Raw genomic sequence first — 13,609 nt, 5'->3', positions numbered from 1 at the left:
GGAAATCCCAGTACACATTCCTGTTAATAACATCCTGGTGGGCGGCGCATGATCGGAGCTGTTATGCATGAATCATTGTTGGTCCCATAGCTGGACAGCGAAATCACGAATTCCCGATTTATTATCTACCGGAAGCGAAAACTCGAGCGCTGAATGTACTCGTTTCCGAAAGTCAGGGCTTCAATGGGCATTTGGTCACAAGATACTTTTTAAGGAGTTGAGTGTTATTTCTAGTCATGTTGAGGTGGAGATATTTTCGACCTTTTCTATTAACAAGTGTATATTATACTATTGCATATGAAATTCTTCGAATTATGCCCAAGGTTCCCACTAGAAATGCTCTTCTGCCCTCCAAAAAAAAGAAAGAATAATTGGGAAAAAATTGAGTCTAAAGCTGAATGGATATATTTGCATTCAACTTTTCCAAAGCAAGTATCATAAATAGCGTTCGTTCCATCGTTGAAGTTTCAGAATCACCAGACCATGCCCGACTCTGCCGCCTGCGGGCGGACCGGCTGGCTCCTCAGTCCGCGAGCAGTGCTTCCATCTCGAGCCACTTGAGTATACCGATTGAACGCCTCTACGTATTCTAGGTTCGAGTCATAACTCTGCCCCACTGGTGGATCGCCCTCATCTTCTGAAGCATCGTCATTCCAGCTATGAATACTACACGTCCCAGTAGACATACCCCACCCGTTCCATGAAGTGGCTGAGCCAAAGACAGAGTCAGAAATGATAATAGCAAATATTCAGAGAAAGTGCATACCTGCTAGAATTGGGGCATTCGGGTGCCAGCTCGCATCTCGAACGCAAGTTTTCCATTCAATATCTCCCCTCCTAAAATAGTATGCGGCATCATGTAGACTGGTATCTATGGGCCGGGTTCGGTAAGTAGCTTTTGCAACTTCAACCGTACCCGCAGTTGTAGCATCAAGGTTGTAGATGTAGACTTTTCCATCTTCACTTCCAGTGTAAACGTAGCGTGAGTTGGTACTACCAGGCGGTGAGAAATGACATCGAATCAGTGTTTTCAAAACACTATGTCCCCGAAAGGTGACCACTGAGCAGTCATACGGGTGGGGTCGATAATCTTCGGGGGTGAAAGTCATGAACCTGTAGTCGAACCCTGTAGAATACTTCCTGGGCTGTATGGTGTCAAACTGTGCAGTGCTCATCATTTTTCGAAGGTCCCATAGCTTCATCATTTGGTCCTTTCCGTTAGATAGCACATATCGGCCATCCCCTTTACTATCCACATAAGTCAGTCCTTCAGTGTGACCCATAAAGATGCCTGCTTCTCGGCCGTTTGCCATTGATCTGCGATCCCAAACCCGGAGTGTTGTATCATCCGATCCAGAATATAAGATGTGGGGCGACAGATTGTCACCAAAACAAACAGCGTTGACATCGTCTTGGTGATTTTGAAGCCGTAGGACAGGGTTCTGGGTTTCGATATCATATACGACAACTGAACGATCTGAAGTCCCAGCGACGATTTCTCGGCCATCCCCTGAAAACCGGATTGACCATATCTGAATCTTTTATGAGCACGTAAATCTTCAGAGAATCGAACGGTTACTTACACCCCATACGGCATTTCCAGAGAAGCCCAAGCCTACAGGGCTAGTATCTCGATGTCGTGAGGTCTTAGCGAAATCTAATATCTGCGGGTCTGCGTCTGACGTGGGATCTGTACCGGCAAGACAGACAGCGTTGTTTATGGAGCTGTAAGCCAAAAACCTACTATCGGGACTCAACGAAGCGTCTGTGATAGTCCATTTACCAAAGGGATATTCCACTGATTTGTAGTATTTCCAGTCAAACGGGTTAGATGTATCGTACATCCGCACCTTGAAATCTTGAGCACAACAAAAGAAGAAGTTTCCATCTTCAGAAAATTGACCTGAATAACACCTCGAATCAAAATGAAGAATTTTATCCGGTACCGAGTTTGGAATAAGGCCCTAAAATTGACAATCAGAATCGCTCGCGTCCAGGAGACGTAGCCTTCATCTTACCTGTGGAAGGGCTCTATTGGCCCTTAACTCTGCACCTCGAGGTCCAAGAGCTAATTCCCTAGATAACATTTTCATTGCAAAGCTAGCTCTCCTGTTTTTCATTCTATCAACATAGTGATGGTTACTGCCGAACGCTCCGGATGCCATCAGTTCAGCACCTTCATCACTAGGAATTTTAGGGTATAAATCTTCAGCAGGCTTTCGTCTAGGCCGCCGTCTAAAGCCATAGGAACCAAAAACAAAAGCATCCTCATTATTGTCGTCATGAGGGGCGTGTTCTCTCCATAGTCCATGGGTTTGAAGAATACGACGTAGTCCACTTGCACCAAGTAGCCGAAAGAGCTGCTCGGTGGTTACTATATTGGAGAGTACTAAGTCAAGTCCAGCAATCACAGAACATCTATAAGCATTTCTTACCGCGAGAGGCGCCAGTGTAAGTAGTATGCTCATCTTCGCCTTCCTGGTCGCTGTCTTCTATAGTGAATTCAATTTGCACATCACTATCATCCTGGTTCTCTATCATTTTGATTAGTAATTACTTTTATGTACAGGCGGGTGAGCTCTATACCTAGAAAGAGCTCGCGGACAGCGTCGTCTCCGAGATACCGATTGTTGTTGTTATCGGACTCATCCGAGGAGTTGGACTCGGGTTCAAAATCGTCATCATCCGGTGAGCTCCCTTCTCGCTCGTTGTATCTATCGCTAAACCGCTCACGAGCAAGGTGATACGAAGCGTCAGACTGGCTGCCTACGTCTGAATCCAAGTGAGGCTCCACTGAAATTGGAAAATGAGGAGACGAGCTCATGGCCGATATTGACAATGTAAAGAAGGCGGAGCCTGCATGAAAATAAGATGGAGAGGGATGGGTGGCGTGTGCGGCAAGATATTCCCCAGGCTCAAGACGGAGTCTAGTTAGTTAGTTAGTTGACCCCGGAATCAACGGTGAACTTTAGCCAACTGGCTGCTCAACCCCATGAAAGGGCTAACTAAATCCGAAGTCCGCTTGCTGGTGGGGAAGCCGGAGCCGTTGTGCGGTCGATCACTGCGCCAAGGTCCACGAATTGACCGCGCGACATGCAACAGATGAAGCCAGCGAGCCTGAAAGCGAACGAGCGAACAAGCAAGCAGGCCAGTAGTTTCGAAGCTCGCCGCCTGGCAGGCAAACACCGCCCGGCGCAAGCGGCGTTTGCGGCGATGTCATCGCCCGCGGCGCCGCGCGCTGTGATTGGTCCCCCGCGGAGTTCTGACTCAGCCGCGCACAAGGTGGGGGTCGGTGCGGGAGAACCCTTCCCCGGCACTTTGTCGTCATCCGAATGTCAACTGCATCTCGTGCCCGCCAGCTGGTTGAGGCGATGTGGGAGTGAGCTCTTGCAGGGATTATCACTGCTATCTAACTATACTGTGCTATCCAAGTTGAGACTGTCGCCTGAAGCGCGAAGTTCCAGTCTGCTCGTCTTTGCCGCCAAAATGCAGGCTCTACCAGAGGCACGACAGCAAACCTTTGATGAAATATACGGACCTCCGGAAAATTTTCTCGAAATTGAAGTATGTCCCCTGTTTATATTTTCTCTGCCCAATACTACTCATTCACGCTGCCTGACTATCCGCTACTCCGGAACGTCCCTTATCCTTTACTTTTACCTCCCCGCTAATATATCTATCTACCCCACGAACAGGTGAAAAATCCCCAAACCCATGGCACATCTCGCAACATGTATACTTCCTATGAGATAATCTGCCGCACCAATATACCGGCATTCAAGCTGAAACACTCTGTGGTACGCCGTCGGTATTCCGACTTTGAGTATTTCCGGGATATTCTAGAGAGAGAAAGCGCCCGCGTCACGATACCACCTTTGCCTGGGAAGGTCTTTACGAACCGCTTTAGCGATGACGTTATTGAACATCGAAGAGAAGGCCTGCAGCGATTTTTACAAATAGTTGTTGGTCATCCACTACTACAGACTGGAAGTAAGGTTCTAGCCAGCTTCGTACAAGGTATGCCTGGAATTTCTGAATGGTCCCTATGAGTATTAGTGAGGCGATGGGGAATTTACTGACTTTTGTTTTCAGATCCAAACTGGGACCGCAATGCATGGTGACTATGCGATCACTCTTAATAGTAAAATCATGAACTGTTTCCTTAACTTACGTTCGAATCAATTATCACCCTTTCCTTAGGCCATTCATCCTTTTCCTAAGTTGAAGCACACCCTAGTTTACCCCTCATTACCATATAAATATTTATTGTTTTGCCCCTACGCTGGTATTAAAATGCGCAAAATTAATCAGGATAGTCTTTCATTATTGTTCATTCCTATTATCCTGTTCTTTTCCGGAGCGAAGATGAGCGATCTGGCGTCCAGGTATCTTCCACTTCATACATTATGAGACACACGATGTATATATTTATTCTGAGGCCGTTTATCTCAGTTTAGTCCTTTTCTCAGTACTCTACAAAATCTGATAAGCGCAACACTGCTTGGTGGCGGGCAATCAAAATGAACTTTTGGATTATTTTCAAAGAATGAGAGTATCTTTAATGCTTAAGACCATTATACTATTATATAGACAGTCAATTGTCTAGCTTCATGTGATCCCTAACTTAATTCGTCCCATACCAAGGGAGGAAGTGTATTTTCCGACCAGCGAAGAGGATTGTTACTCTCTTCGGCACCATTTGGCCCATCGTCCAACAATAACGAGAATAGGGGAGTCACTGGAACGTTAGGTGGCTCAGGGAGGCTTGATGGGGGAGCAGGGGGGGACATGGCAGGGTCAATTGGAACAGCGGCCAGGTCTTTATTTTGTGTATCACCGTTGAATTTGCTATCACTCACAGCCCCTGAACGACATCTGATACCATCGCCCGGTGAGAACGTGGACCTTCCATTAAGAATAGCATCTTTGCTTTTTGTCGTGGTAAATCCACCCTCACGGTAGACATTTGGAAACTTGGTTCGAAAACGATCCCTTAAGTCCGTGGCCTTCCTATGAAGTAAGTTCAGGTGCTTATCTTGGCGAATCAAGGTCCACTGGAAGCCATGAACTGCATAACCTTTGAGCAGAGAGTCATCCTCGGCCGCTGTGAAGGGTCGCCGATGTCGTCGGCTAGACTTAACGGCCATGTCAGGGTCATGCAAACCGAGAGAGATTAAAGTGGATTTAGATTTATTAGAGAGTTCCTTGCTTCCACTAATTCCTGAAGACCGCTTTTGACTCTGTTTTTGACTTTTCTTGTAGGAATTCGACACCTTAGTTCCGCATGTTGCGTTCGATTGAGCGACAGACTGGCTCAGACCGGAGGGGCCAGTGGGCCCCCTGTTGAATTCAGGAGCATTTTTAGTTGATCGAGGATCAGGAAGTAGTATCTTTGCCACAAGGCCAGACTGAGCATCACTAATGTTGTCAGCAAGCCTCGCTCGAGTGTCATCCGACGTCGATCCGTGTCCAGGCTCATACGCCCACGGACAGCAGACACGAAATCTGTCCTTCAGGTTCATCGCGGTCCTATTGTTGAACTTAAGATCTGGCTGGGATAGAATAGCCGTCCAATGGCCGACACCGCATCTCACAACGCCACTCAACAAGTCATGAGTTTCCTGCTCTGTCCATTTTCGCAGCTTCTTCTTTGGTTTTATAGACTTTCCTTGGCGAGAAGATGTGTCTGTTGGCCCCGCCACCTGTCCAGCTCTATCAGCGGACGCCCGATGCAGCTTCTGAGGATCGGGCTCCTGGTTTTCCGAAGCAACACCCGCTTCTTCATTCAAGTCAATTATATCCTCTATTCTTTGGGTGCGGCGCTCGCCCGCCTGTTCCGAGATTAGCAATTCCGCCGACAGCGAGGTGTCCTTTTCCTCATGTCGTCCATCTGATTCAAGAATGGGGGGAAACAAGGCAGCATTTGGAGGTGGCTCTTTTAGTTCATTCAATACAGGCAACGGACTGAATGGGCGTTGTTTCAAAACCTCTTTTTGCACTTTTGGTATTGGCAGTTGTACAACATCCGTCAAACTAGACTCCCCAGCAACATCTAATCGGCGCCGTTTTCGAGGGGTATCGTCAGGGAAAGATGGGTGGGACAAATTTTCAACAGCTCTCAGGCTGATAAATGCCGGAAGCGAATTCTTTGGTAGTCTCTCGGTGCTGGGGGGAACGCCAAAGCTATGGGGCAAGTCTGTATCTTTGCGGGCGGCCTTTAGAAAGTCTTCAAGCGTGGGGAGGACCTTGGGGGGGTTTCCAGAAGGGAGATTCAATGGTTTGGCCGCACTAGACTCCCTCACAGAAGAGGTATCAGGCTCAAGGGGTGAGGGAATCTTTCGGGATCCGGAGGGGATAGGGTTTCGGAGGGGAGGGATGCGAAAGTATGGGCGCTGAGAGACGTCGGTGGGCTGGAAACAAAGGTCGTCCGAAGACACTGCGGTTGACAGCGAGTCCAGCGTTTCATTCCAGGGCATATTGGCTCGTTTTCCCCGCTGTTGGTCGTGAGAAACATCTCCAAAGTCATCGCGGGTGGGCGAGCGAGCAAGTTGGTGTGGGCGGCGCCCGCCATGGCCTGGCGGCCCATCACGTGATCTGCCTGTCTAGGCCTGGCCACCTGATACCGTATAGCGCGGCCCGTATCCCTACGCAGCCGAGCACTACTTGGCTCTGGGCGCCAGAGACAGCCAGCGAGCCTGTTCTGCTGCCCAGCAAGACCACCAGTGCTCTGGACAGGGAATGGAAAATACTCGGTGACGGGCGCTCCCTGCCGCCAACACCCATTCCATCAAGGACGGAATCTCATCTATCACAATCGTGGCCAGTCGTCAAAGGGCTTCCCCATGGAGTGCGTCCCCACCTGCTCTTGGGCCGCCCGACTAGTCGCGCGCGCGGGCCAGGCTTCAAAAGAAGGTTGGCCGACTCCCATGTGCAAACTCTGGGTCGTTCCGCTTGGCAGCGTGCACAAAGCAACGGGATCCTTTTCACCGCCAATCAGTCTCGAAATCTGAGGCATTGCATACCAGGCTTCTTGTCCGGTATCTGGGTAACTATGTATACCGTTACAGTACTGTACGACAGAGGGCTGCAATTCCTGTCGTTCATACGGTATCGTTACGCGTCGTCCGCTTTGGGCCCTGCGCCGCGTGCAGATGTGCCTCCTCGCCTGCGAAGCATCCAAACCTCCTCGAGCCCTCGATGCTCAAACACCGCAAGAATAATGTGTTGCCCTGCCAGGGCAGCGGTGGGGCCCTGGGTTGACGGTCTCTCCTAGCCCGCCCGGGGTCTGGACCGGGCTCGATAGCATCCAATCACGACCGCAACTTTCGGGTTAGGCTCGCCTATCAGCCCTGGAATCACAGCTGAGGGGGTACACTGGCTACAATGGCCTGCTCAAGATTGTCTGATGTTACTTTTCCCGGAATCCCTCAGGCGAAGATCGCGCGTCTTGGGACACGTACATACATGCATACACACCTTCATGGTCGGCCCCAAACGTCTCACGAACAGCACTAACAGCGTTCAAAAGAGAAGAAGGTCGGACCTGAAACTCCTTGTTACCTGAGGTCCTGGTTACGGAGCACTGAGTAAAGAGTACCGATTACACCCTTTGGGATATTCTTGCGAAAGTCAAACCTTCTGCTAATCGTGCTCCTCGTTAGGTTCCACAGTACGGAGTAGCCTTGAGTGATGCCGAGACTTAGGTTCCCGAGACAGAGGAGCACGGATCCTTGTATGTATGTAATTGTCGGTAAGAATAGTCTATCGATGAGTTTCGCCACTCTACACAAGGATCGTTGGGTACACATCCATCCCAACAGCGTAAGGAGAGTGCGGAGGCATGCAGGCTAAACCCCCAGGCGCATAAGCTTTCGATAATGGTTACGAATACTAGTGAGACACCAGTGGTAACTATGTGTGTCACTGCTCCCTTACGGCGGAGTACTGATTGTCAATGTGCTCCCATGAGTTTCAGCCGAAAGGCGACGTCTTTTAGCAAACATCGGCCTCTGCTTTGATATCCCAAAACGGAGTACGAAGTACGCTGCTTTGTACTCCGTACCGGGGTATGGCTCTATGTACCGATCCGTTCTAGGCAAATGGACCCAGAATGAATCGATGTCAAACTCGCGTCAAAGGCTCGTTTTCTGGGAATCTCCACTCGCCATGTTTGGCGCCCTTGATCCCAGCTCCGCCCTGAGAACGTTTCAGTGGCTGGGCCGTATTGTGATTCTCAGCTTTTGTTTTGCGATCGTCATCTTCGGAAGCAAATCCAGCTCCCTGGAACATTGAAGTTTATCCAAATGGCGCTTACATACAGAGAATTGCCACCATTTTAATGGGTAAGTACAGTTTGAATATTATTAGAAGCCTGTACGAACCCCGTACTTGACATGATAGCCACTAGTTGCCCCGTTTCCGTTCCCCGTTACCCGTGGCCAATAATGACTCCGGGAGCACAAAGCATGTATGGGCGGAGTACAACTCGGGATTATCTGCGGCCGCACAGTTCTCCTGCCATAACACCCGTCGTTCTTAAACACCCATTTGCCCCCCAGCCTATGATTCGCTTACCATGTACACTTTGCGTTTATTAGTTATCAGGCAGTAGCCTATATACCCTTCGTTGCTTCAGTCAAACCAGCCTGTCTGAAAACCGTTTTGCTCTTCTGCCCAGACCTCTCTCCGAACAGTTTACGAGTTTCAGAATGGCAGAAACGCAACCCGAGAATTCTGCTCTTATTTTGAATGATCCGCTACCTTTGCCTTCCGAGAGTCATTCGCCACTAGACCAAAGCTTCCCAGTGGTCCCAGTCTCCCAGTCGCATGGCTCAATACAAAGCGCAGTTCAAGAAAGTATTTTGACTCAGATGTCATCCTACGAACCGTCAAGACCAGCAGGGTTGTTCGAAACGCAATGTACACCGCTCTATCAGCACATACTTGATCAGTGGTGGGAAGAAGATACGCTGCCCATCCTCTGGTCATTTAACGTGGGAGATATCAAGAGGATATTAAGATTTCGTTTGTACAGGGACGATGAATTCCCCAAAAGAATACTGCGACACCGGAATACCGCTACTCTCACGGAATTCCTCACCACCTTGCTCCCTACCAGCTATGATCTCATTTTTGGCCTTACTCACTATGAGAAGGTGAATGAACTCGTTCGAGTATGTCGAACGAGGAGCTTTCAGGTCTCCTGGGGCTGGTTTCCGGACTGTGTAGGCGATGCACTACCTTCGACTATTGCACTGGAAATTGACATGGAGAGTATCCTTCATTTCAAAACAGTGCCCTTCGAAGATTGGGTTCGTTACTGCTTAGGATATCCTACCAGTTCAGTAACATGGTTCCTCGAGCTGCACAATGAGCTATATCACATGGTCGCAGTACACCTTTCTAGGTTTCCTCCAAAGTCTTCTATCTACACTGAGGTAGAAAAGGTAGATACCAGAGGAACCTTGTTGGTTTGCCATTGGCTGATAAATTTGACTAGCATCTTCGATTCCGTAACCCATGGGCTCACCGTGCAATCTTACAATGTTTGAAAGATAGAGGTCTCGTAAATCCTCGCGGTAGCTCTAACAACCGCATATCGACCTTCCTTGTCGAGCCAATACAGACCTTTTTTGCATCCCCTCCAGGGCCATTCGTTCAATTTTTAAAGAGGCTTTCAGTCTTATCAGTCCGTTTCACCCGACAATATCATGAGAGGTCTGACATCAATTGGGCAACACCATTTCAGACAAGATTTCCACACTTAAATGAACTTGTCGCCTCTCATCCCATCACGAGCCTAGCCAAACGACTTACATATTCCAATGAGCGTGAATTTAACGCATTCTCGCTCAAGGCTTATGACCAGAACAACGACGCCGAATTCCAGACTCTGGTGGATAACTGGTATTTACTCTCAACGTCAATTGAAGATTGCTGTATAGCTTTTCCTGAGATGTTCAATTATTTCAAGGACTGTGCAAAAGTGAGTACTCCAAATCGGTTTATTCTGTTTTTGAACCCAACCAATATCTGACAAATTGACCTACGCTCAAGGTTCTTCTCAGTATGAGGAACTACTATGCAGCAACGGCAATTCTCTACGGGCTTCAAGAGGGCGAACCGACGTCATATATTCTGTCCCCTTTAGCATCGAATGATTCTCTACTGGATTCTTGTTTTAATCTTCTAGATTCTACTGGTAACTATGCTGTCTACAGAAGAACTATGGAAGAAAGACCCGGCCTTCCCTTCTTACACCCTCATATCAAAGAGTACCGCACTCGTGGAAGGATCGCCATATCTCGTTTGTTTCCACTGTCTCTCTGATAAGAACCTGTTTCCTCTGAAACGAATGATTTTTTATTTGGTCTATCTCGTTATAAATGCGACTCAGCCTACGTGTGGGACCTTGAAGTCTGTCACAATAATAGAAGGAATATCCGATTCTCTTTTTTGAACAGATCCAAATGTTATAGTGTAGTTTGACTTGGAAATCCTGTAAGGAGTAGGGTTACGGATAATGGCACTCATTCCGCAACTCTTCTACCTGAAAGATTATATATTCTACCTTTCGGTGAGATAGACTCTGTGCGGCATTACTTCCATAGTACTAAAGACCCAATAGCTCTATTTCAACCATCCAATCCTACAGAGCGGCCCTGATGCGCTGCGGTGAACCTCAAAGGCAATTTCGCTTCTGGAGACGTACCCATGGGCCAATGGGAAAGCTGATTTAGTGACCGAGCACTCATATATGTCACCATTTTTTCCAGTGTTAAGCCTAAATAGTACCTGGAGTTTTTTCTTATACGCACGCAAACTGCAAAACTGTACGGTAAGGCCTCTTATTAGGACGTGTAAACTGGAGCACACTGCATTACCAGTTGGGACGTTCGGCTGTGGCGATAACTACACCACATTATGAATACTGTTACATTCAGGTGCCTCTTTCCTAGCGTCACTTTGGTGTTGCCTCAAATAGCGCATCTCAGCATTATCTCACACGTAATGCTGTGCCAGCTTTTTGATACCCGGACGGTATGCAGCTTGCCCATTTTGTATTCATTTTCAAAATGCTATATCCCCTCTGGCTCTTAGCGCGCTTTCTTCATACCAGAGTATTCTGTGACCGCCATCCTTTCCACAGGTTGTGGTAACACGAGATGAACCCTTTAAAGGGGCGCAAGAAGCTGGCCAAAAGCAAACAAAAGAGGGTTCCGTCTTTGGATGTGCCGCAATGATCGTCGGTCGATCGAAGACTTCCGGGGCGAATGTTTCCGAACCGCTTTCTAGCTTTGCCGGCCGGTTTGATAACGGCAATCCATATCCCCGGTTGATTTAACTAGTTACAGTTGATGAATAGGTGGATTATGTACTCCGTATGACAGGCAAATATGCGGAGATTATTTCTGTCCCACTCTAGTGGCTTCCAGCATGATAAGACTGCATTTATGCATTAAAGACTGTTTGCGGACATATATGAGGTGCTACATGTACATATGTATGTCCAAATGCAGTGCTTTGTTACATACATTCAGTGGCATGCCCCTTTTATCCTCTCAAAAAGAAAGAGTTACTCAACGTTGCAGAATACCGCGTAACTTTGTCACTAGAAGTCTATACCGGGTATCTCGTAAACCAAGCATGTATCCATAAAGGGTAACCGCTTCTGGGGATCTCCAGCGCCCGCATGCTGCGAAGCGGAGTTTTTGTCCTGCATGTAACAGGCATCGGACTGCCTGGAAGAGAAGCATGCAGCTCATGATACAGCATTGTTGCCGATAATTGTGCCCGTCAGCTTCTTGCGCTTCCCAGTGGAAGCAAAGACGGCTATTGCCATGCGGGGAACAAATATCAAGCAGACAGGATGTGCACTCTTTGGTGACACCATATTATGGAACAAGGAGCAGGGGGAGGGGCAGAGAAATGAAATGCCCTTCAGCCTTCCATTACCGAACGGCCACCGGGTGCTGACAGCTCTCAGCCTGTTTCTGGCGTGATCTTCGGAGATGGCCGTTTCTAGCAATTTGGTACTTGCGTTCTCTACAGGTGTACAGGGAAGAGTGTTGACTACAAGGAAGACAAGACATCATAGTTATTGTTGAAAATCCCAGCCGTTAAGACCGCTAATAGACACAATTGACGCCATTCTCCTTGAAATCAAAGGGGGTCTCATAATTTTTCTATTGATTTCATTGTCATTTTTTAGGCTATTAAACAACTCACCGCCAGATGTGAGATACCGGTAATCCATGCACTTAGCGACCAGCAAGGGTCATAGCCCGGCGACGATCTCTCTCTTCTGCGATGGAAAGCTGTTGAGAAACTCAGTTAGTATGTACTGTCGATAAATAAACGAGTAGTGGTAAGAACATACCTTGACACCCTTGCCCTTTGGCAAGCTGATCCATGGCTTCTCGTGACCAATAACAAAGACGTTGGTCTCACGAGTAGCGAAGGTGTTGTCAATGGCATCCTTGATGTGGACGATACCGAAACCACCGTCGTGGCGCTCACGGTGAGTGAGGACACCAACACGGCCCATGTTACGACCACCAGTGACCATGCAGATAACACCAGTATCAAACTTAATGAAATCAGTGATCTTGCCAGTAGCAAGGTCAATCTTCACAGTGTCGTTGACTCTGATGGCTGGGTCGGGGTAGCGGATCCTAGGGGCGTTCAATGTTAGCATCACAGGCTCTCAAGTATACTTGCATTTACCGTCGGCCTGCAAAATCCGATTGAGGTTTCAGATTGGAGAAGAATATGACGCCGCTGTTCGGAATTCAATCCTCCAAGACCCGAAAATCAACCAAAACTTGGTCCAACGTCTGAATGATGCGGAATATGACATGAAAACTCACGTTCTCGCATCGTGCGTAACCAAGAATGGGATTCCGCCTTTGCCGAGCTGGACACGCTTCACTTTGCCCAGCTTGTATTCTGCCTCCTCGGCGGAGATACGGTGAACGGTGAAACGGCCCTTGGTGTCGTAGACCAGACGGAAGTTCTCGCCCGTCTTCTCAATGCCGATCACGTCCATGAAGCCAGTAGGGTAGGTGACGTCGGTTCGGACCTTGCCGTCAACCTTGACGAGGCGCTGCATGAGGATAGCATTGGTCTCGCGAGCGTTGAGAGCGTACTTCAATCTATGTTGAGAGGTGAAGATGTTAAAAAAAAAGGCCTATAAATCCTAGCAAAATGTCGAGTTCTGAAACACACCTGTTACGGATGAAGATGACGAGGGGCAAGCAGTCTCGTAGCTTGTGAGGACCAGGCGACGGACGGGGAGCATAAGCACCGGACAATTTATCCAGGAGCCAGTGGGAGGGGGCGCTCAGGCGCTTCTGGTGCTTCTTTCTGAAAACACGAAGGAATCAGTAATCAATAATATCGCTGTGATTCTTCGCAACTTACGGTCCTCGACCCATTTTGAGTAGATTGTCGACTTGAGAGCTGGAGTTGTCGAATTGGTCGCGAAGTCGAAAAGCCGATAGATTTCGCTTCTAAGGTTGTTGGGTTGAGATGTGCGTAGGGTTTTAACCCTAACCAGCCACTTTAGGCAAGGCGCAAAACCCAAAAAAATAAGTAGTCACTGATTACA

At 48.2% G+C, this 13,609-nt stretch overlaps 5 protein-coding genes across 5 annotated transcripts; 2 read left to right on the top strand and 3 right to left on the bottom strand.

Moving 5' to 3' along the window:
• Window positions 1-473: 473 nt before the first annotated feature.
• LOZ57_001935 (uncharacterized protein) lies at window positions 474-2,824 on the bottom strand (the record flags this gene model as incomplete). The annotated part of the gene is made up of 6 exons (XM_049251017.1): window positions 474-709; window positions 767-1,532; window positions 1,584-1,964; window positions 2,019-2,374; window positions 2,436-2,534; window positions 2,587-2,824. The coding sequence occupies 6 exons, from the start codon at window positions 2,822-2,824 to the stop codon at window positions 474-476; spliced, it is 2,076 nt and encodes a 691-aa protein (XP_049109867.1).
• A 662-nt stretch (window positions 2,825-3,486) lies between these two features.
• SNX3 (Sorting nexin-3) lies at window positions 3,487-4,121 on the top strand (the record flags this gene model as incomplete). Its single annotated transcript, XM_049251016.1, has 3 exons — window positions 3,487-3,564; window positions 3,696-4,017; window positions 4,093-4,121. 3 exons carry the CDS (start codon window positions 3,487-3,489, stop codon window positions 4,119-4,121), a joined length of 429 nt encoding a protein of 142 aa, XP_049109866.1.
• Window positions 4,122-4,619: 498 nt separating this feature from the next.
• LOZ57_001933 (uncharacterized protein) lies at window positions 4,620-6,476 on the bottom strand (the record flags this gene model as incomplete). Its single annotated transcript, XM_049251015.1, has 1 exon — window positions 4,620-6,476. One exon carries the CDS (start codon window positions 6,474-6,476, stop codon window positions 4,620-4,622), a length of 1,857 nt encoding a protein of 618 aa, XP_049109865.1.
• A 2,232-nt stretch (window positions 6,477-8,708) lies between these two features.
• Window positions 8,709-10,329, top strand: LOZ57_001932 (uncharacterized protein; the record flags this gene model as incomplete). The annotated part of the gene is made up of 3 exons (XM_049251014.1): window positions 8,709-9,446; window positions 9,500-9,985; window positions 10,057-10,329. The coding sequence occupies 3 exons, from the start codon at window positions 8,709-8,711 to the stop codon at window positions 10,327-10,329; spliced, it is 1,497 nt and encodes a 498-aa protein (XP_049109864.1).
• Window positions 10,330-12,260: 1,931 nt separating this feature from the next.
• RPS4 (40S ribosomal protein S4) lies at window positions 12,261-13,436 on the bottom strand (the record flags this gene model as incomplete). The annotated part of the gene is made up of 5 exons (XM_049251013.1): window positions 12,261-12,317; window positions 12,380-12,674; window positions 12,870-13,154; window positions 13,228-13,365; window positions 13,423-13,436. The coding sequence occupies 5 exons, from the start codon at window positions 13,434-13,436 to the stop codon at window positions 12,261-12,263; spliced, it is 789 nt and encodes a 262-aa protein (XP_049109863.1).
• Window positions 13,437-13,609: the final 173 nt, after the last annotated feature.

This window comes from Ophidiomyces ophidiicola (genome assembly GCF_022830035.1).
Source record: "Ophidiomyces ophidiicola strain CBS 122913 chromosome Unknown scaffold_5, whole genome shotgun sequence".
NCBI classification, from domain to species: Eukaryota; Fungi; Ascomycota; class Eurotiomycetes; order Onygenales; family Onygenaceae; genus Ophidiomyces; species Ophidiomyces ophidiicola.
This window is presented reverse-complemented; position numbering and strand designations above follow the sequence as displayed.